The following is a 24023-nucleotide window of genomic DNA, read 5'->3' on the forward strand; positions in this document are numbered from 1 at the left end:
TTCCTCTCATGTTCATAAATCCTTTTCAAGAATAGATTACATTTTTGTTTAAAAATCAATTAGTACAACAAATAACGCAAGCCTCCATAGATCCAATTATTTTATCTGATCATGGAGGAGTGTGGGATGAACTAAAAATTGTTGATCAGGATAATAATAGTAGACCAATATGGAGGTTTGATAAAACATTGCTTGCGGAACCAAAATTTTGTGAAGATTTTACATTAAAAATGAAAGAATATTTCCAAATTAATACTACAGAAGAAATCTCTATGGAAACTTTATGGGATGCTTTTAAGGCAACCATAAGAGATCAAATTATCTCATTTTTGGCATATCTTAAGAAACAGGTCAAAAGTTAATTTTCAGATCTGGAGCAAGAAATTAAGCTTTTGGAGTCAAAATTGATTGATAAATGGGAACATTCTACTTTACAGTCTCTTTTAAAAGCTAAATGTAAATATAATGAGATTTCTTCTAAACTGGTAAGGAAAGATTTATTTTCTCAACAATCTTTGTATTATGGAAATTCAAATAAGGCGGGAAGATTATTGGCAAATTATCTTAAAGCAAAAAAAAAAGGAAGACAAAAATAATTGCCATTAAAGATGAAAAAGGTGATACTTACACTCAAGTTGAACCTATTTTAAAACAATTTTTAAAATTTTATAAAGCTCTTTATTCTTCTGAGCCTTATTTAGATAAAGAAAAAGATGGTTTAGAGTTTTTAAAAATATTAGAGGGACCTAAAGTTCCTGAGCATATAAAAGGAAGTTTAGAAGAGCCTATATCACTAAAAGAATTGCAAACAGCGCTGAAGTCCCTTAGAGTTGGATCTGCTCCAGGTGGTGATGGTTTACGGGTAGAGTTTTATAAATTGTTTCAAAATACTTTATTGCCTTATCTACTAAATTTATATCAGACTCAACTAAATAAAGGTTGTAGGTCAGAGGCTGAAAATTACATCAATAGTGTGTAAACTTCTGGAGATGTTGATTAAAAACAGATTGGATAGGATTCTGGATGACGAGAGGCTGAGGAATTCCCACCAGCATGGATTTACGAAGGGAAGGTCTTGTCAATCCAATCTGATAAGCTTCTTTGACTGGGTAACGAAACAACTAGATAGGGGAGAGTCCCTGGATATAGTGTATTTGGACTTCAGTAAAGCCTTTGATAAGTGTCCCGCACCATAGGTTATTGAACAAAATGAATACAATGGGACTAGGAGAAACATTGTCTGCATGGGTTAAAGATGGCTCAGTGGTAGACTTCAGAGGGTGGTGGTAAATGGTACTCTCTCAGAAACGTCGGAAGTGACCAGTGGAGTGCCGCAGGGCTCGGTCTTGGGTCCGATGCTATTTAATATCTTTGTACAAGACCTGCCCCAAGGACTTCGAGGTAAAATTGCTTTATTTGCCGATGACGCAAAGCTATGCAATGTAGTGGACAGCACAATCGTGCCCGACACTATGAGGCAGGACCTACTTTTACTGGAAAAATGGTCAAATACTTGGCAACTGAGCTTTAATGCCAAAAAGTGTAAGGTTATGCACCTTGGTAGCGGTAATCCCTGCAGAACATATGTTTCCCTGAATGGTGAAACCTTAACAAGAACTGTCGCAGAACGGGACCTGGGTGTAATCATTAGTGATGATATGAAGACTACCAATCAAGTGGACAAAGCTTCAACCAAGGCTCGACAAATGCTGGGTTGCATCCGAAGAAGTTTTGTCAGTTGAAAGCCTGAAGTTATAATGCCGTTGTACAGATCCATGGTGAGACCTCATCTGGAGTACTGTGTTCAGTTTTGGAGGCCACATTATCGAAAGGATGTGAAGAGAATGGAATCGGTTCAGCGAAGGACCACTAAGATGGTCTCAGGACTCAAGGATCTTCCATATGAAGAACGTGTAAGCAGGCTGCAATTATATTCTCTCGAGGAACGCAGAGAGAGGGGAGACATGATAGAGACGTTCAAATATCTTACAGGCCGTGCTGAGGTGGAAGAAGATATCTTTTTCCTTACAGGTCCCACGGCAACAAGAGGGCATCCACTCAAACTCAAGGGTGGGAGACTTCATGGCGACATCAGGAAGTACTTCTTCACCGAAAGGGTGGTTGATCTTTGGATTGGTCTTCCACGTCAGGTAGTCGAAGCCAGCAACGTGCTTGACTTCAAGAGACGATGGGATAAACATGTGGGTTCACTCCGGGGAAATGCTTAGGGGGAGGGTTCTTTTAAGGGGAGGGTTCTTTGAGTGGGCAGACTTGTTGGGCCGTTTGCCCTTTTCTGCCGTCATAATCTATGTATTAAAGGCACTATGGCTGAATCTTTAACTTTAAGTTTTGCCAAGGCCAAATAAAGGTCCCACATTGGTTTCAAATTACAGGCCTATTTCTTTAATTAATGTAGATGGAAAACTTCTGGCTAAACTTTTGGCTTTATGCTTAGCGAAGGCTCTACCTTATATTATTGGTATGCACCAAGTAGGATTCGTTGCTCAAAGACATTCTTCTAATAATACCAGATTGGCCTTTCATATGTTATATCTAACAAAAGCCATGAAAGAGCCGGCATTTTCTGTATCCTTAGATGCAGAGAAAGCCTTTGATCGAGTAGAATGGACCTTCATGTATCAGACTATGGAATGATTTGGAATAGGTTCGAGATTTATACAAATGATTTAAACCTTGTATAGTTCCCCTGCTGCTAGATTACATATTAATAATAACTTTTCAGAACGTTTAATTTACAGGGGGGTTAGACAAGGTTGTCCCTTGTCTCCTTTGCTTTTTGATATTATATTGGAACCCTTGTTGCTAGCTATTCAAAAAGTGAAGGAGATCCAGGGTATTCCTTATTCAGAACGTGAATATAAAGTCTCTGCTTATGCAGATGATATACTGCTTCATTTGAGAAATCCTGAAACAACCATTCCATGTTTACTTGAACTGATAGAGAAATGTGGAAAATTTTCAGGATATAGATAAATTGGAGCAAATCAGAAATTCTTCCACTTAATGTGCATTGTACAAAAAGTTTATTTGACTCGTTTCCCTTTATGTGGAAAGAAGATGGAATAAAGTATTTAGACATTTGGATAAAAAATACGCTGGAAGAAACAATGAAGGTGAAAATATTCCAGATTGGATATGGTTGTAATGGCGACTCATGTTTCCTCTGTGATTAAACCATGTTCTTAGTATCAAAATGCCTAGGATATATAAAGAAAACAGAATATTAGTACATACATGGAAAATCTTAAGATATGTGAATAACCTAACACTTATTCCAATACATAAATCAACAAATCAAATTATATGGCTTAACTCCAAGATTCAAATTGGCGGATTTAAGATCATCTGGAAGTATTGGGTAATGGTAGGTATACATACTTTAGAGGATGCTATATCTAATAGTAAGCTGCTTGACTTTTCACATTTGCAACATAAATTTGGTCTTAATAAATCACAGAATTTTAGATGGTTGCAACTGAAGCAGGCCATTCAGGCTGGGTTCTCTGAATGGAAAAATCTTAATCAATATAGTTTAGAGTTCTTATGCTTTCAGGTGGACTTCCTGGGACACCAGGCCGCACAGTGGTATAAATTGATATCTGGATTTATGAATAAAAAACCAAAAACTGATCTTAGAGACATTTGGAGCATTTCAATGGCCACGAATTTGGTCTTGGAGGATGAGATGTACAGTATCTGCATTTATGAGACAAACTTGGTTTTTTCTGTTACATAGAGCATTTTGGACCCCTGTTCGTTTACAAAAATTAGATCGCTCTAAGTCTAATAGATGTTGGCACTGTCATCTTTAAGCTGGGACTTTAGATCATCTATTAATCTATTGTCAATTTATTTTGGCTTTTTGGAAATCAATATGAGGCCAAATAAATAGGTTATTAGAAAATCCAGTGGCTTTAACATATACTATTTTATTTGGCATATCAATGAGAGTGAAGAGTCAGATTTCTTCAAAAAACAATAAGCTTTTACTTATTATGACAGGAGCTGCCATTCAACAGATTACATTAATTGGAAAAATTGGAGCAGATTAAATTAGTTTTTGGTGGAATTCTTTATGTCATCTATATAAAATGGAAAGAACATTAGCCACACAAAAAGGATATTTTAGTAAATTTTGAGATGTTTGGGGACCATTAACAGATTATTGTAATGAGTAGTTAACATTTTCCCTTAATAATGTAATTGAAATGATGGGATAGGGATGGGGGGGGTTTCTGATTCTTTATTAAATGTTTGGATTAATAGGAAAGATTATATTATATATGTGAATGCATATGATATGGGAGGGACAGGAGGGAGGAGGTTATAATTTCATTAATTTAAGTTGATTGTAATAGAATATCAAGTGATGTTTTTAAGTTCAAATGTTATTTCTTGATACACTTGTAAGATGAAAAAATGAATAAAAAAAAAGTAGTATCATTTAACGGTTCCTTCTCTGAATCTTACTCAAACGACTTCAGTATTCCTCAGAGATCAATTCTTTCTGCCCTCTTCTTTAATATTTTCCTGGCTCCTCTGATTACCCTTGGACAATCAATTGGCTTTACCATCTATGCTTATGCCAACGATATCCAACTAATTCATCCCATCAACCTGGATAACCTTGAAGACTTCTCCAATATTAATCAAAAGCTGGAAAAAATAGGTGAATGGCTTAACTCCAATATGTTATCACTTAACATTAATAAAACCAAAGCAATGATTTTTCCAACTAAGAAAGGTTCTTTTCTACTCCTTCCAATCAAATTCAAGCCTATCCTGGTTCAGTCAGTCAACTCAATCAAGCTCTTAGGAATTACTTTAGATGAGAACCTCAATTTTAATTACCATATAAGCACAGTAGTTCAAAAATGTTTTCACTGCCTCTGGATGATCCGTTCTCTTGCTAACTTCCTTCACTATTCTGATTTAAATATTCTTATTCATTCCGTGGTCATCTCTTGCCTGGACTACGGTAACGCTTTATATCATGGAATTACAAAAAAAAGATCAGACATCTACAGATAGTCCAGAACACTGCCGTCAAAATCATAACTTAAGACAAGTTCGAAAATTCTTTGATAGAACACAATTCCAGCTCTTGGTACAATCACTAGCCCTAGGTCTTTTAGACCACAGTTCTTCAACCGCCGGTCCTCAAAAAAATGTTGCCGGTCCACGAAGGATTCGGGTCCCCGCCGCAGCAAAAAGTGCCGGCGTCAGCTGACATGCAACTTCCTGTTGCCGTCGCTATGCCGGCACTCCTGCCTTCCACCTCCTACTCCTGCCGCGTGTCTCCGCACCCCCAGACAAGCAGGGGCAGCTCTATGTGCTTTTAACTTCGGCACACAGCTGCCCCTAAGCAGTATTTTAGCTGCGGTTTCATGAGGCAGCCTCGGGGCCTTTGGTAGGCCGGCTCGTTTCGATGATGCGATGTGGGCCGGCCTACCAAAGACCCCGAGGCTGCCTCATGAAACTGCGGCTAAAATACAGCTTAGGGGCAGCTGTGTGCCGAAGTTAAAAGTACACAGAGCTGCCACTAGCCTACATAGAGGAAACATTTGCTGGAGAGGGAAGGAGGGAAGGGAGTAGGGGTGCTCCTGGACAAGGGAGGGGAAGGGGCTACTGCTGACAGGGGAGAAGGGAAAGGAAAGGGACGAGAATTACTGTTGGATAAGGGGAAGAGGAAAGGGAGAAGGGGTACTCCTGGACAAGGGAGGGGAAGGGGTTACTGCTGACAGGGGAGAAGGGAAAGGAAAGGGACGAGAATTACTGTTGGATAAGAGGAGGAGGAAAGGGAGAAGGGATACTCCTGGACAAGAGAGGGGAAGGGGCTACTGTTGACAGGGGAGAAGGGAAAGGGAAGGGATGAGAATTACTGTTGGATAAGAGGAGGAGGAAAGGGAGAAGGGGTACTCATGGGGAAGGGGCTACTGCTGACAGGGGAGAAGGGAAAGGAAAGGGACGAGAATTACTGTTGGATAAGGGGAGGAGAAAAGGGAGAAGGGGTACTCCTGGACAAGGGAGGGGAAGGGGCTACTGCTGACAGGGGGGAAAGGGAAGGGACGAGACTTACTGTTGGATAAGGGGAGGAGGAAAGGGAGAAGGGGTACTTCTGGACAAGGGAGGGGAAGAGGTTACTGCTGACAGGGGAGAAGGGAAAGGGAAGGGACGAGAATTACTGTTGGATAAGAGGAGGAGGAAAGGGAGAAGGGGTACTCATGGACAAGGGAGGGGAAGGGGCTACTGTTGACAGGGGAGAAGGGAAAGGGAAGGGACGAGAGTTACTGTTGGATAAGAGGAGGAGGAAAGGGAGAAGGGGTACTCCTGGACAAGGGAGGGGAAGGGGGTACTGCTGACAGGGGAGAAGGGGAAGGGACGAGAATTACTGTTGGATAAGGGGAGGATGAAAGGGAGAAGGTACTGCTGGATAGGGGAGGAGGAACATTGGAAGGAAACAGCTGGCAGGGAGATTAGAGGAGGGGAAGGAGTCAGGATGGAATGGAGAGATCAGATGAGAGAAAGGGGAGAGACAGGAATGACAAAGTAGAAAGAGATTGATGCTGGGAAGGGGGGTCAGATGAAAAATAAGGAAAGAGGGACAAAGATGCTAGATCTGGTGTAGGAGAGAGGGGCATAGAAAAAACGCATAAACCATATGGAAGGGGGAGGGGTAGAGGGCAGACAGTGGATGGAAGTGGCAGATGCTGGATTGAAGAGACAGAGGGCAGACGCTGGATGGAAGAGAGTGAAAAGAAGATGAAAGCAGAAACCAGAGACGACAAAAGGTAGAAAAAAATAATTTTATTTCTATCTTGTGATTAGAATATATATTTAAAATATGTATCCTGCTAGAGCTGATGTTAGACATAACTGGGGAGTGCAAAGCCCAGGCAGTGCGTCTTTAGCTTCCAGCTGACTTAGGGCTCTCTCTGACCAGGAGGCAGTTGCCCTAGTTCCACTCCCCTAACACCATTCCTGCCATGTGTGACTGTGGTATTCTGTTAGCATGATATTTGTGTAGCATTCTGTAATAATTTGGCTTATTCAATTTTCTTGATAGTAGAGGGGATATAAGTGAAGGGGAGGGGAGACGGGGGTTTTGTTGATCCTTGCCCTGTATTATTTATATTTATAAAATGACAATTGTAAAGAATATTGTTTCTTTTTATACTTTAATAAAATATGTTCAATATAAAATCATAACTATTTGAGGCTTGTGCAGATGGGATCAGATGGTTAACGGGACCGAGCTCGCGGGGATGGGGTGGCAATGGGGTTTAAAAAAATTTCAGTCTTATTAGTTTGCCGGTCCACGAAATAATTATTTTATTTCCGCCGGTCCATAGGTGTAAAAAGGTTGAAGAACACTGTTTTAGACTATTGCAACATTCTCTACCTCCCAACAATGATAAAACAACTACAAACAATCCAAAACACAGCACTGAGACTATTGAGGAAACATTACCCCCATCACAGAGGCATACCTCAATTCACACTGGCTTCCAATTCCGGCAAGAATACTATTTAAATTCTACTGTCTACTATTTAAAACCATAAACGGCGACAGCCCAATCTACCTGAACAATCATCTCATCCAAACTACATCAACTAGACATAGAAAACCCCACACTTCATTCATGTACCCTCCAATCAAAGAAGTCAAACAGAAAAAACTATATGATGGCCTCCTAGTCACACAAGTAGCAAAACTCAACAACCAAATCTCCAATCCACTAATTATGACCCCAAACTACAAAACATTCAGAAAATAAATAAAGACTCTACTCTTCAAGAAATCCCTGCAAACGACTTAATATCGCTAGCTCCTTCCCACTTCCCAATACCACTCCTAAATACCTTTCCGAGTCCCCAAAGCAACCTCATCTATTCCATAGCTCCTCTAGAAATTACCAGATATCTTCTTCATGTAAAACCTTTTTGTAATTCTTTTGTAATCCGCCTTGAACCGCAAGGCAATGGCAGAATAGAAATCTCTAATGTAATGTAATGTAATATTTAAGGTCAAGAAATTCGACCATGTCACTGCCCTCCTGATTAAAGCCCATTGGCTTCCTATTGATCACCGTATCACTTATAAAACATTACTGCTGACATTTAAAACAAGAAAAACAGGACAGCCGGAATTTATCAACAAACTTCTGATCCCATACTCTTCACCACGCACCCTCCAATCCTCAGATCAAAATTTATTAGTAGTCCCATCATTCAGACACATCAGTACAAGAAGAAATTCCATTTTTCAGCTGTTGCTCCTTCCCTTTGGAACTCTATGCCTAATTTCTTAAGAGAGACAACATCTATGGAAAAATTCAAATCCTTCCTTAAAACGTTCCTTTTTAAAGATGCTTTCCAAGTTTGACTGTCCTTTTAAGGATTTTATAAACTTCATTTCAGAACAAACAAAGCAAAAAACTGCAGACCTTGTACACGATGCAGGCAGGCTTTATTATGACAAGTAAATTTTAGGTTAAAAACCTTTTACCAGGTGAGGGACCCAACACGGTCCGTGTTTCGGACTAACCTTCGTCAGGGGTCCAATTTTTGATAAAGCAGAAAATTATCAAAAGAAAAAAGCCTTGGGTAAATAGCCGATAGGTGACATGCTGAAAAAACCGCCCGAGTTTTTTGCTTTGTTTGTTCTGGTTTGTTTTTCACTGCAGACAGTTGAACCTTGTTTTCCTCCTTGGATTTGGTTTTTTGCTAAACTTCATTTCAGTCCACTTTAGTTGGACTGTTAAGTATTACCCTGCCTTTTTGTATTTCCTGTGTTTCTCTCTTTTCTTTATTTATATTGTAGTTCTCCCTTTTCCACTCGTTTCAGTTATGTCCTTTGATCTTTTGTTTTAATTGATGATGTTTCTTTGTTACTATTTCTTCCCCCCTTGATTTTATTGTACAACCACCTTGAAATATTTGATAAGGGTATAACAAATTTTTAATAAACTTAGTAACTTGGTAGGTGGGAGGGATCCCTGCTGTCCTGGCCCACCAGGGATTTAAAAGGTACACCAGGGAGGGGGAGGGAGGTAAAAGTTAGTAGAATCAGTCGGGAAAGGAGTGGAAGGGATCCCCTCCTGTCCTGGCCCACCGCTGGCCCACCAGGTTTCATGACTGGCCCGGCAGTGGCCTGAAACAGGTTTGGGAGGGGGGAAGGTTAGAGTTGACCTAAATATAAACCGAGACCCCCACTTTTGGGCCATGTTTTTTGGTCCAAAAATCTCAGCTGTACCAATAGCTGCAGTCTCCCTGATTATCGCAGTCTATAAATGAAATTGACAAGAGTAGTCCAGGAAAACATCCAGCAGGAAGGGAGGCAAACTTTAGTGTGCAGCCTTCTTGGAATAACTCCAGAACCTACTGATCCTCCATGATCTAAGCTCACTGCTTGTAGAAGCGCCTTAGTCATCCTTCTACTGTCACCAGCCAGTGGGCCCCAACATTTTCACTGAGATCTTCTGGCTTGTCCTGGAGTTGCTGCTTTGGTGTCTTGGCCATCTCTGTGGCCTCCTTCAAAGGATTGACCCCTAGATTTCCTTGGGCGGTATCAGACCTCCCAAAAATATACTCTGGTCACCAAGCCTTTCCAGACTCTTGACCAGCTTCTCTAGGTCTTCTCTGAACAGCTTCTTACCCTGGAACAGGAGCTTACTCAACTTCTACACTACATCCATGACCAACAGGCTGCAATAAAAAGTGCCACTCCTTTTATCAAAGCTCTAATGAGATCATACAAGATATCTGCTAGTAAGACTGAGCCCATCTGTATCTTGCTCACCTCCTGATTAACCCCAATAAGTGACCCTCTAAATTTATTCCAACATTTGTTCCCTCCACCAGAAGCATGCTATAACTGCAAAGTCCCCATAGACCACAGCCTAGAGCTAGAAGCAAAACATTTAAAACCTGCTTCAGTAGCATCTTTATGCAGCAGTCTTGAGGATCCTTTAAATGTAACTGTGAACTGCACAGGGTTCTTACAGAGTTGCTTTGAAACCCATTAGCTCTCATTTGGTTAAGTATGTGTAAACTCATGCATCTGTACTGATCTAGAGGGATGCTAAGGAACAGTACAATTATTACTGTAATGTTAGTTTTTATCCTTGGCTTTACAGTCTCAGTTTTCTAAGCGAGGATGCCCTCTATAACTCATCATTAATGAGCCAGGAGTATGGAATGTAAAAGATATACTGATATCCCATCCCCAAGTGGAAAATAGTACAGGCAGTCCCCAGTTTAAGAACACTCAACTTACAAACCAGGGTACTGCCTCTCCCTTCTTGTGCCAACATGCCCCCTTCTTTTTCCTTCCTGTCCAAACATGACCCTCCTCTTCCCTTCCATGTTCCAACATGCCCCTCAAAGTTCCCCTCCGTTCCTTGCCCCAAATTTTGCCTCCTGCGGGTGTTTACCTCCTCTGGCTGGCTCCCTTCTCCCAGCCACACTTCTGTTGGCAAAGGCGCGAGCGGTGGCTTCTGCATGCGGTCTGCTGGTCTTTGCAAAGGCGCAATCGGCAGTTCATACGTGCGGTCCGCTGGCCCAGAAGCCTTCTCCGATGCAGACGTCAGAGGGAATGCTTTCAGATTAGTGGACTGCAAGAGCTGCCGATCGCAGCTTTGCGAAAATTAGCAAGACCACATGCAGAATGCATCACTCACAGTTTTGCCAACAGAAGTGTGGCTGGGAAGAGGGAGCCGGCCAGAGGAGATAAACACCCACGGAAGGCACAAATTTGGGACGCAGAACGGAGGGGGATGACGAGGGGCACGTTGGGACATGGAAGGGAGGAGGAGGAGGAGGGTCGCGTTGGAACAGAAGGGTGGAGGAGGGACTGCATTGGCATAGGAAGGGAGAAATAGGGTTGTGTTGGGACACAGAAGGAAGGGAGCGAGCACAAACTTCAGACAAAGGATGGAAGGGAGGAAGACAGAAGGGAGGGAGCATAAACATGGGACACAAAATAGAGTGAGGGCGCGGAGCATGAAGTTGGGACATAGGATAGAAGAATGGAGGAAGAGAGAGAGATGCTGAGGTGGGGAGGGAGTAGAAAGGGAAAATTGGGTGTCTGAGTGAGAGGGAAAGAGATGGTGCACATGGGGAAATGAAGAAAGCAGGTGAATTGTTGGGCATAGGATGGAGAGAGAAATATTGGCACGGTGGTGGGAGAGGCATGAACTACAGATCCATGGGGAAGAGAGATGAGAGGGAGAAATGTTGGGATGTGGTGGTGGAGAGGAAACAGTGGGGGTGGTGAATAACAAAATAAGTGTAAACCTCCTATCTTTTTATTCTATTTAAGCTACAGTACTTTAAAAACATTAAAGAAACAGTCCTCAAAATATAGACTGTGCCCTGTACAGGATCAGAGTTACATACAAATTCAAGTTAAGATCGGTTAAAAATATGGAACTCGTTCGTAACCCAGGGACTGCCTGTATTGGGAGAAGTTAGCTAGAAGATGGATACAAAGAGATACCAAAAGAAGAAAGAAAAGTTCTATACCATACAAGCAGTGCTCCAGATATCTGCAGGTGGACCATAGCTGGCACCAATCAAAACCTCAACTGCCCGGTACTGTCGTGTCTGAATGTCCTCTGTGAAGTGCTTGTGCTAAAATAGATATAGAAATTAGGGTTGGGTTAGAAAAAGGAAGAAAGGCAAGAAAGTTATAGCAGATACTTTAGTGATCCTGAAGATATCTTGTAACTATCACAGAGAATAAGAAAATCTCTAGAACAGCAGAAGTATCTGCACAATTTCACAATTCTATTTTACATTAAGGTTCAAACCCGTTCTCTCTACAATCTTTCACCAAACATAATTATTGTATGCTCTTTGTCACTGTTTTATTACTTGCTCAATTTATCTGCATGATTTTGTTCTTAGCTCTCCCTGCTCTCCGGTCAATTCTGCCTGCTTACCTCTCAGTAACCGCTGTGTATGTGGTGGCTGGTCATCCCAGCTCCACCCACTTCCAGAAAAGATACTTGGTTAGCTAACATATCTGCTCACTACTCTAGTGGCACACACCGAAGGAACGTATATAAGGAGTAGTTCATGTTCTTTTGTGCGCTCCTTCATGTGCTATATATGATCAACATGAGGCACCTCCTTCACATCATCCTTTTACTCTTTCCTCTCCTGCTTAGTCTTCCAGATATGGATGCATCCACAATTCTTTCCTTGAAAGAGACATAGTTCTACTACTACCCACTCCCCTTACATCCAGTCACACTCTAATATTAGTTCCAGTACACTTAAAATAGAACTCCTTAATTGTTGTTCAAGCAAAACAAAATTTCACCTTATCTCTGAACTCATCAAATTTCATCATATAGATATATTTCTCATTACCGAAACCTGGCTAACATCAACAGACTTAGCTTATCTTCATCAAGCAACATCCCCCCCTTCAATAACCACTGCTGCAATAAACTTCATTGCTGTGGTGGTGGTCTGGCTATTACCTATGACTCTCGCCCCACTTCATACAATTTTACAATCTTTGGACTTTACTGCTTTAGTCTATGCTGATGATATTCAGATTCTATGTACTAGTGCTGCCCGATTCAGGGAAAAAAATTTCGATTCGATTCAGCCTATTGAATTGGTTTTTCAATTCGATTCGATTGGGTGGGTATTTTTTTTTTTTTTTTCAAACATCCTGGTGGGTTTATTTTACAGCCTTTACAGCCTTTGCCTTCTCCTAACCACACTGGCGCTGTGTTGTAAACAAAATAAACAAACAAAAAATACTTTTCCTCTCTCTGTTAAATCCTAGCTCACGTTTGCGGTCTAACACCAGCTCTGGCAGGATACACATTTCAAATCTGACATATTGTAATTACAAAATGGAAAATAAAATTAGTTTTTCTACCTTTTGTTGTCTGGTCTTTTTTCAAATTTTGTTGGTCTCAGGCTCTGATTGTCTTCTGATAACTTGCTTGCCAGGGTCTCCTCCTTTCTTCTTTCTCCCTGCTAACCATCCATCTTCCATCTCTGTCCTCCCATTCCGTTTCTCTTCCCTCCCCAGGAGGTCTGGCATCTTTCCTTTTTTTCATCTTCCTACACAGATCCACCTTTTCTTAACTACCCTTTCATCCAGCATCTCTCCTTCCTTCCCCACCAGCCCAGGGTCCACCATCTCTCCCTTTTTTTTCCCCAACTACCCTCCTATCCAGTATCTCTATCCCCCCTCAACACTATCCCTTGCGTCCAACTTCTCTCCCTTTCTGTTCCTTCCCTTCCTAAATGTTCATCATCTCTCTCCCTCTCCTCTATTTTCAGATCCATTTCTTCCTCCCCAAAGTCCGGCATATGAACATCTCTTTGAACCCCCTCTTCCCTCCCTCCGTGTACTTCTATACCAGGGCCCCCCTCCCCTGAAGGTCTGTCCCTCCTTGAATGTCTGTCCCCACCCTGAAGGCCTGCACCCCACCCCTGAAGGCTTGCACCCCACCTCTGAAGGCCTGCACCCCCACCCCTAAAGGCCTGTTTCCCCCTTGAAGGCTTGTCACCCCCTTAAAGGCCTGCATCCCACCCCTTTAAGACCTATCCCCCCCTTGAAGGCTTGGCCTCCCCCCTTGAAGACCTATCCCACCCCTGAAGGCCTGCCTGTCCCCACCCTTGAAGACCTGTCCCCCCTTTGAAGGCCTTCCCCCCCTTGAAGACCTATCTCACCCCTGAAGGCCTGCCTGTCCCCCCCTTGAAGGCCTGCTTCCCCTTGAAGGCCTATCCCCCCTTGAAAGCCTATCCCACCCCTGAAGGCCTGCCTGTCCCCCCCCTTGAAGACCTGTCCCCCCCTTTGAAGGCCTGTCCACCCCCCTTTGAAGGCCTGCCTTCCTGTCCCACCCCGAAGGACTGCTCACTCCCCCTCCCCCCCCCGCGTTCAGCTTACACCCCCCTGGCCTTCCGCTTCTCCCCCACTATTTACCTTCCAGCCGAACAGCCTCCAAAGATCGCAGTGTTAGCGATCTTAGTACCGCTTCGAAGCTGGTTCCTCCATCGCGGTCCCGCCCCTCCTCTGATGTCAGAGGAGGGGCGGGACCGCGACGGAGAAACCAGCTCCGAAGCGGTACTAAGATCGCTAACACCGCGATCTTCTTTGCAGGCTGTTCCGGCTGGAAGGTAAATAGTGGGGGAGGCCAGGGGGGAAGCGGAAGGCCCGGGGGGAGGGAAGCCGACAGCAGCACTTCCCGGCTGACCCTCCCCCCTCGCCTTCTAAAGCAGGTGCGGCAACTGCCGCTCCTGCTTTAGGGGACAAGGGGGAGGGTCAGGCGAAACGGGAAGCCGTTTTTTTGTTGTTTTGAACCGATTCGAATCAATTCACCCGAAGTGAATCGGTGAACCAATTCGAATCGTGAATTGGGCAGCACTACTATGTACTCACAATCCCTTTAATCAGTCACATATTACAACTATCTACAACAAATTTAAAAACCTGACCACTTGGCTAACAAGCAATAGACTAATTCTGAACTCAGGTAAGTATAAATCTATTTTGTTTAGTAAGATCAAAAACCCATCCCTGTCTTCACCAATTCTACTTAACAGTACACCCATTCCATGGGTTATTTCCACAAAAGTACTAGGCGTTACCCTAGATAACAGTTACATTTACAACTCTAATTTCTACTGTGATGCACAGCTCATTTTAAAAGTTCCATCTTATTCACTCTATCCGCAACCTTCTACATTCTTCTGAACATAATGTATTAATTAATTCACTCTTGATCAGTCGTTTAGATTATTGCAATTCTCTTTATAAAGGTATCCGGATTAAAGATCACAAAAGACTACAACTCATCCAAAACACTGCAATTAAACACATCACTGGTCATCACAAATTCAACCACATCACTCCTTTATTAAAAGTTGTACACTGGCTATCTATCTCACACAGGATAATCTATAAAAAGAGATTATGTTCTTACCTTAATATCATCTTTTCCAGTAGATAAATGTTTCATTCTGGACAAGCGGATAATTTCCCCATTCCCACTTGCTCTGCAGAAGGAATTCACTCCTGATTTTTTCTGTAACCCTCTTACTTATTCACTAAGAACTCTTCCGTTGCTTACAGTTAGTGACAAAGCATACAAGAGCTCTTCTGAGAACAGGTGAAGAAGGGAAGTTTCCAAACACATGAGTTCTGCTCTAACAAATAATTTAACAAATGAACAGGTGGCTCTAGAATGACACACCTATCTACTGGAAAAGATATTATCAAGTTAAGAACAATCTCTTTTTCCAGTGCAATAGATGTGTCATTTTGGACAAGTGGGACGTACAAATTCAGTCCCAGAAATCTAGGATGAGATGACTGCACTGGCCCATAACACTGAGGAGCCAAAGGCAGAGTATTCTTTTGCTGCCACATCCACCCTGTAAAACTTTGCAAACGTGTGTAGAGTTGACCAAGTGGCAGCTCTACAAATCTCCGCTGGAGAGACTGCCCTAGCTTCTGCTCACAACGAAGCTACACAGGGGACTGTTTTTCACAGACAATGTAGGCTGCCGAAAATGGTAGTACGGATCCATCTGGAAATCATGGCCTTGGAAGTGGGTGTACCTCCCTTAGCTACATAAGTCAGCACAAACAGATGATCAGAAAGTCTAAATTCATTAGTGACCTCTAGATATTGAAGCAGCACTCTTCTCATGTCCAACTTCTTCAAAATACGATCTTGTTTCTCGGAACCTGTAGACTAGAAGACAGGTAAACTGACTTCTTGATTGACATGAAACGCCAAAACCACCTTAGAAAAGGAACAGTAAGCACAGAGACTCCAGTCTATGAGATTTTAAGGAAAAGCTCCCTACAAGAAAGAGCCTGGAGCTCCCAAACTCATCTCACTGAGGTCACACCTACCAGAAAGACTGCCTTTATGCAGCAGTCTTGAGGATCCTTCAAATGTAGCTGTGAACTGCACAGGGCTCTTACAGAGTTGCTTTGAAACCCATTAGCTCTCAGTTGGTTAAGTGTGTGTAAACTCATGCATCCAGTAGGGATATCTCTTCCAGAGGCTCAATTGGGGCTTTGGTGAGACCCCGCAGAACCACATTAAGATCCCACAAATGGAACAGTTGTTTGATCGGAGGTCTGATGCGAACAACACCCTTTAGAAATCTGGTGAAATCCAGATGAAATGCCAGCGTAGGTCTGCGGTCTTGATCCCAGAAACAAAAGAGCCCTGCGACTTTGACCCGAAGGGAAGCTATGGCGAGTCCCCTGTCAAGGCCGGCTTGGAGAAAAGCCAACACCGCTGAAAACTGTTCCACACACTTGGATGCACCAATGCTGAAAAGTCTTCCATGCCATTGTTTAGGTCAAAACTGTAGTTGGCTTCTTCAGACTGGAGAAGGGTAGAAATGACCACTTCTGAATATTTTTTCTGCTCTAGTGCCTCGTGTTCAAGTGTCATGCATTAAGTGCAAAACAATCTGGATCCTCTATGCCAGTGGTCTCAAACTCAAACCCTTTGCGGGGCCACATTTTGAATTTGTAGGTTCTTGGAGGGCCACATAAAAAATAGTTAATGTCTTATTAAAGAAATGACAATTTTGCATGAGGTAAAACTCTTTATAGTTTATAAAACTTTCCTTTAACAGTTAAAAGGAAAGATATATAAATATATATGGTCTGACATCTCTTTCCTTCCTTTCTCTCCCTCCTTCCTTCTTCCTTTCCCCTGGTCTGGCATCTGTCTCCTTCCCTTGCCCCATGTCCTGGTATCTCTCCCTCCCCCTCCATGGTCGGGTATCTCCTTTCCTTCCCTCCCTCCCATGAACTTGGCACCTCTCGTTCCTCTCCTCTCCCTTGTCTTCCTTCTCCTTCCTTCCCTCTCTTTCCCCAATTGGGTGCAGCAGCAACAGAAGCATTTCCCTTCCCCCTTTCCTGTGCAGCAGAGGCATTTCTCTTCCCCCTTCCCTCCCTTTCCCTGTACAGCAGCAGCAGCATTTCCCTTCCCCCTTTCCTGTGCAGCAAAGGCATTTCTCTTCCCCCTTCCCTCCCTCTCCCTGTACAGCAGCAGCATTTCCCTAGGGTCCCCCTTTCCTATGCAGCAGCATTTCTCTTCCCCCTTCCCTTCCTTGTGGAGCAGCAGCGTGTCTGGCCGGCTCAGTCGATCATTCCGTTCAAAGCCGTGGATGGTGGCTCCTCGCGAGATCCGCGCCTGCGTCTGAAGCCTCTCTGATGTTGTGACATCAGAGGGGCTTCCGATGCAGGAGTGGATAGCGCGAGGAGCCGCCACCCATGGCTTTGAACTGAATGATCGACTGAGCCGCCAGACATGCTGATGTGGATGGCACCAGGAGCCGCCGCCGGCCGCAGCTTTGACCAGAAAAATCAACTGCAGCAAGGGAGCAGTTAATTATCGCGTCCAGACTGCGGGCCACAAAATAGCACCTGGAGAGCCGCATGCGACCCGCGTGTTTGAGACCGCTGTTCTATGCATATCAAAACCCTGAGAAAAAGGAGGTCTGGAAACACCGGAGACAGAGACCCATCTGAAGATGCTACACATTTGCATACCATGGTCTGTGGGGCCAATCTGGAGTCACCAGAATGACCTTCCCCTGATGAGTCACAATCCTTTGTATGACTTAAGTCAAGAAGGAAAAACATGCAAGAGTAGGCCCCAAGACAGCTGGTCATGGAACCAACATGAGGAGATGCCACTCTTGACCTAATCCTCAACGGGCTAGGGGGACCCACAAAGAAGGTGGCAGTACTAGCGCCACTAGGAAACAGCGATCACAACATGATCCAGTGCAAGCTAGAAATAGGAACATCAAAGATGAAAAAAAACCACAACGACAGCACTCAATTTCAGAAAAGGGAATTAAGAGGCCATGAGGAAAAAGGTGGGAAAGAAGCTCAGCAACAGCTCAGGAAAGATAGAGACCGTTGAGGAAGCCTGGGCCCTACTCAAGGGCACGGTGCACGAAGTACAAAACCTGTATGTCCCCAGGTTTAGGAAAGGGTGCAAAAAGAATCGAACCAAAAACCCGTCGTGGATAACAAATGCAGTGAAAAAAGGCGATAAGTGACAAGAAAACATCATTCAGAAAATGGAAAAAGGACCAAAGGACAACCAGAAGGAGCACAAAAGGCACCAAAAAGACTGTCACCGAGTGGTTAGGAAAGCAAAAAGAGAATATGAGGAGAGACTGGCGGGGGAAGCAAGAAACTTCAAACCATTCTTCAGGTATGTGAAGGGGAAACAACCAGCCAGGGAGCAAGTGGGACCATTAGACGATGGAGACAGGAAGGGAGTGATAAAGGAGGAAAAAGAGATAGCTGACAGGTTAAACAAGTTCTTCTCGTCAGTCTTCACGAGAGAGGACACATCCAATATCCTAGAACCCAAGGAGATCACAAACGAAGACCATGATGAAAAACTGGTCCAACTAGAGGTAAGCAAAGAGGATTTCCTCAGACAGATAGACAGACTGAAGAGCGACAAATCACCAGGCCCGGACGGCATCCACCCAAGGGTACTAAAAAAACTGAGAAACGAAATAGCGGAAACACTTCGCCAAATATATAACTTATCCTTAAAAACTGGGGAGATCCCAGAGGACTGGAAAATAGCAAATTTCACGCCCATCTTTAAGAAGGGATCAAGGGGTGACCCGGGAAACTACAGGCCAGTGAGCTTGACCTCGGTTCCGGGAAAGATGATGGAAGCACTGGTTAAGGACACAATCTGCGAACACAAAGAAAACAATGGACAACTGAAGGCGAGCCAGCAGGGCTTCTGCAAAGGAAGGTCGTGCCTCACGAACTTGCTGTACTTCTTTGAGGGAATAAACAGCCAGATGGATAAAGGGGAATCCATAGACATCATTTACCTTGACTTCCAAAAAGCCTTCGACAAGGTACCTCATGAACGACTGCTTAAAAAGCTGTGCAGGGGGATGTCCACCGATGGATCAAACACTGGCTGGCAGGCAGGAAACAGAGAGTTGGAGTAAAGGGCCATTACTCAGACTGGCAATGGGTCACGAGCGGAGTTCCACAGGGGTCGGTGCTGGGACCGCTCCTGTTAATATATTAACGACCTGGAGACGGGGACGAAATGTGAGGTTATTAAATTTGCTGATGACACCAAACTCTGCAGCAGAGTTAGAACCACGGAAGACTGTGAAGACCTGCAAAGGGACCTAACGAGACTGGAAGAGTGGGCAAAAAAGTGGCAAATGAGTTTTAACATAGAGAAATGCATGTAGGGAAAAAGAACCGGATGATACAAAATGGGGGGGGATCATTGCTAGGGGTGAGAAACCTTGAAAGAGATCTGGGGGTGATGGTGGACTCAACATTGAAAGCATCGGCACAGTGTGCAACAGCCTCAAAGAAAGCAAACAGAATGCTGGGTATCATTAAGAAGGGTATCACAACCAGGACGAAGGAAGTCATCATTCCGCTGTATCGTGCAATGGTGCGTCCAGTACTGGTCACCGTACCTCAAGAAGGACATAGCAGTACTTGAGGGGGTCCAGAGAAGAGCGACTAAACTGATAAAAGGTATGGAAAACTTTTCATACGCTGACAGGTTGAAAATGCTGGGGCTGTTCTCCCTGGAAAAGCGGAGACTTAGAGGAGACATGATAGAAACCTTCAAAATCCTGAGGGGCATAGAGAAGGTAGACAGGGACAGATTTTTCAGACTGTGGGAAACCACAAGTACAAGGGGTCACTCGGAGAAACAGAGGGGACAGGTTTAGAACAAATGCTAGGAAGTTCTTTTTTACCCAGAGGGTGGTTGACACATGGAACGCGCTTCCGGAGGTTGTGATAGGCCAGAGCACATTACAGGGGTTCAAGGAAGGTTTAGATAGGTTCCTAAAGGATAAGGGGATTGAGGGGTACAGAAAGAAGTAGAGGTAGGTTAGAGAAATGGTCAGGAACCACTTCACAGGTTATAGACCTGATGGGCCACCGCGGGAGCAGACCACTGGGCGCGATGGACCTCTGGTCTGATCCAGTGGAGGCAACTTCTTATGTTCTTATGAGACTACAGCTGGACTTGAGCGTCTAGATGTTCACTTCCGGGCTCATGTTTTTAACTAAAGAACTTGTCCGCCTTTTTGTTCCTTGCTGTCATGAAGTTGAAACGAGGCTGTCCCCAGCGTAGAACAATGGCTTGAAATGCTATCACTGACAGTGTCCACTATCCAGGTCTATGGTTTGTCTGCTGAGGAAGTCGGCTTGGACAATGTCCACTCCCACCAGTGCACTGCCGATAACGCCTGCAGATGATGCTCCGCCCAGCAGGTGAGAGCTTCCAGACACAGATGGGCACTCCTGGTGCCACCCTGGCAACTGACATATGCCATCGTCGCATCGTCAGAGAAGACTGACCATTTCGGGCTCTAGAGCAGTGTTTCTCAACCTGCGGTACACGTACCCTAGGGGTTGCGCGGGCCGCTGTTGGGGCTGCATGGGCTGGCTGCCGCCCAGGATCTCTCCCCACTGAAACTGCAGCCGTATCTGATTTCTCCCTGCCCCCCCCTCCAGACTCAGTAACAGGGAAGGGCCAGGCGCCACACACTCCATTCTCTCCTGCCGACACCAACGATGCTGACGCAACAACAGGGATGGGCCAGGCATGTGCAGCAACTTCACAAGCGGCCGGCCAACAAGCTCTCCCTGCACAAGCAGCTTGCCTACACGCCTTCCCCCTCCCCCCAACATCAATTCCGACGTCAGAGAGGAAGTTCCAGGCTAGCCAATCACTGCTTGGCTGGCCCGGAACTTCCTCTCTGACATCAGAATTGATGTCGGGGGGAAGGGGTGTGGGCCACTTGTGCAGTCGCTGCACACACCTGGCCCGTCCCTGTTGCTGCATTGGCAGGAGGGAATGGAGTGGTCCGGTGGGGTGGGGAAAAACTGGAGGCTTCAGGGGATGGGGCAGGCAGGGAGAGGAAGAAAAATTTTAAAGTTGGGGGAGGGAATAGAGTGTGTTGGGTGGGAGGGGGGCAGGCTGGAAAGTGAGGAAGAAAAAGTTGGACTCATGGAGGGACAGAGATGTTGGTTGAGGAATGGAATGAGGTCTGGAGGAAAGGAAGCACGCAGGAGGAAGAAAGAAAGAAATATTGGATGCACAGTTAGAAGGAAGTGCAACCAGAGACTCATGAAATCACCAGACAACAAAGGTAGGAAAATGATTTTATTTTCAATTTAGTGATTAAAATTAAAGTTTTGAGAATTTATATATACTATCTTATGTTTTGCACTATAATTGTCTATTTTTCTATAGTTGTTACTGAGGTGACATTGCATATTTTAAAGTCATTTGTTTTGACCTCTTTGAAAAAAACCTGAATATAAATGATAATTAACATTTTCTCTGCGTACAGTGTGCTTTGTGTTTTTTTAATTTTGTGGTTACCATTATGTATTAATAAGATTATATTGTGTGTATATGAAAAATGGATGGAAGAAATTGCATTACAATTAGTGCTATTATTATGAGGGTGGAGTTAGGGGCTGAGTTTGGGTGGGGGTACTCAGTTGATATTTGTTAGGCTTAGGGTGTTTTGGCTTGAAAAGGTTGAGAAACAGTGCTCTAGAGTCCTCTGTAATTTCATCAAAGCCAGCCAAATGGCCCACAGCTCCAGCCTTTTGATCGACGACTTCCTCTGAGAGGGTGACCAACGCCCTTGAATCAGTTGACGGTTGCAATGAGCTCCCTAGACAAGGAGGCTGGCATCTATCATTACAACTACCCAGGAAGTTATCTGAAGGTTATGCCCTTGGTAAGGGACTGAGAGCAGAACCATCAATCCATGCTGGCCCGAGCTTCCAGCGTCCAGGGTAGAGACTTCTGAAGAATCTGACAGCGGGGACCAATGCGAGAGCAATAAATGTTGGAGAGGACGAATGTGGGTCCTCACCCAAGTGACATCTATTGTGGCTACCATGGAACCCAGAATTTGAAGATAGCCCCATGCCGACGGAGTTGACTTGGCTAGAAGCCACGCTTTCAGTGAGCAAAGCTTCTGTCTGCGTGCCTCTGGAAGATAGACACATCCACTCGCTGTGTAGAACAAAACTCCCAGGTGAGGACTCCAGGGATTGAGTAGGCATCAAATGGCTATTGCAATAATTCCAAAAAAATACTCAATACAAGTTGAATATATAGAAAATTCACTTCACCACACAAAAAATATTCAGAAAACCCCACTGTACCTGTGGTAATCCGAGACAGTTTCCTATTTTTTAATAGAGGAAAGACCTCAGTTCTTTCCAGAGATTGTTGTCACCTGGAAAAACTCTATGTTAGCTATACTACACAGCTACATAGGAAAAAACATCCTTGGTCTGCAAAAACTCCGTATGAAAGGTTAATATATTCTTTAAATAGTATTCTCATTTAAAAACTCAATAACAGTTCATAGGAAAACTTATCTTCAAAGGTGCTCTATCCTCTGGACGTGGTTTAAATCTTAACAGTCCATGTTATTCTCCCAGTATTGTTGTCACTCTATTGCCTGGAAGAAAAAATATAGAATTCCCGACAGGCCCTGTTTCGCACTTCTTACTGCAGCAGGGGAAATTCTGAGCAGAAGTTCCAGCAGGCATTTTCCTCTCTGCTTTGCAGGATTAGAAATGACCCAGGGAGTCTGTTTCTGGAAATAATTCACCATCTAACCCAGATCCTCCAGCTGCACGGGAACGGGGACGGGGACGACGGGAATCCCGCAGGACCTGCGGGGATTCCGCGGGTTCCCCCTTCGGGTCACAGGGATCCCGTGGGGACGCCCCCTAGGGCTGCGGGGATCCTGTGGGGATGTCCCCTAGGGTCGCGGGGATCCTGCGGGTTCGCGGGGTTGGATGGCACTTGAGCCACGAGGCTCATCTTCTTTTCCCTACCTGCTCTGCCGCAGTACACAGCCGAACGGAAATCTTCCCTCCGTCCGACGTCAGCGCTGACATCGGGAAGACTTCCGGTCAGATGTGTACTGCGGCAGGGCAGATAGGGAAAAGGCAGTGGCGTACCAAGGGGGGGCGGGGAGGACGATTCACCCCAGGTGCAGCCTTAGGGGGGGTGGGAGGGGTACCAAGGGGGAGGGGAGTGAGGTCCACCCCGGGTGCAGCCTAAGGGGGGGTGCAAGCCGGCCAGGTCCCCTTACCTTTGTGGCGCTTCCCCCGTCCGACCAACAACAGGCCCGGTCCGACAAACCTCCCTGCCCTGTAGCCACAAATCTAAATTACCTTCTTACAGCAGCTTCTATACTCCAGCTGCTGTAAGAAGGTAATTTAGATTTGCGGCTACAGGGCAGGGAGGTTTGTCGAACCGGGCCTGTTGTCGGTCGGGGAAGCGCCACGAAGATAAGGGGCAGGGAGAGAGAAAGGGAGGAAAGGTGGAGTGGAGAGGAAAAGACGCTGAAAGGACATGGGGAAGACAGAGGGGGAGTAGGAGGAGGACGCTGAAAGGACATGGGGAAAAGGACGCTGAAAGGACATGGGGAAGAAGGACGCTGAAAGGACATGGGGAAGAAGGACGCTGAAAGGACATGGGGAAGAAGGACGCTGAAAGGACATGGGGAAGAAGGACGCTGAAAGGACATGGGGAAGAAGGACGCTGAAAGGACATGGGGAAGACAGAGGGGGGAAAAGGACACTGAAAGCTCATGTGGAAGACAGAGGGGGGGAGAAAGACGCTGACAGGACATGGGGAAGATGGGGGGGAGAAGGACACTGAAAGGAAATGTGGAAGAGAGAGTGGGGAGAAGACGCTGGCAGGGAAGAAGACAGATGCCAGACTATGGGGGGAGCGGAGGGAAGAAGATGGTTGCCAGACCAATTTGGAAGGGGGGGGGAGAAAGGGAGAGGCACAGTAACAGAGCAAATGGAAGACGCAGAGAGAAGAGAGACAGTGGATGGAAGGAATTGAATGAGAACATGAGGAAAGCAGAAACCAAGCAACAAAGGTAGGAAAAAAAATTCTATTTCTTCCTGGAAGTGA

At 44.7% G+C, this 24023-nt stretch overlaps 1 protein-coding gene across 7 annotated transcripts in view; it reads right to left on the minus strand.

The window, feature by feature from the left end:
• Nucleotides 1-24023, minus strand: part of SRPK3 (SRSF protein kinase 3) — a 229943-nt gene that overhangs the window by 36889 nt on the left and 169031 nt on the right. For 5 of the 7 annotated variants that reach the window (XR_004537004.1, XM_033920857.1, XM_033920880.1 and 2 more), the window contains one exon: nucleotides 11548-11655. The exons of 1 other annotated variant lie outside the window; for it this stretch is intronic. Coding sequence is in view for 5 of the 6 variants with exons in the window: in XM_033920857.1 (XP_033776748.1) it covers nucleotides 11548-11655 (108 nt within the window). In the remaining variant the exon portion in view is untranslated. Of the gene's footprint in view, nucleotides 1-3092; nucleotides 3219-11547; nucleotides 11656-24023 lie in introns of those variants that run through there. One more of the 7 variants, XM_033920890.1, reaches the window with a different exon arrangement.

This window comes from Geotrypetes seraphini, chromosome 1 (assembly GCF_902459505.1).
Source record: "Geotrypetes seraphini chromosome 1, aGeoSer1.1, whole genome shotgun sequence".
NCBI lineage: Eukaryota > Metazoa > Chordata > Amphibia > Gymnophiona > Dermophiidae > Geotrypetes > Geotrypetes seraphini.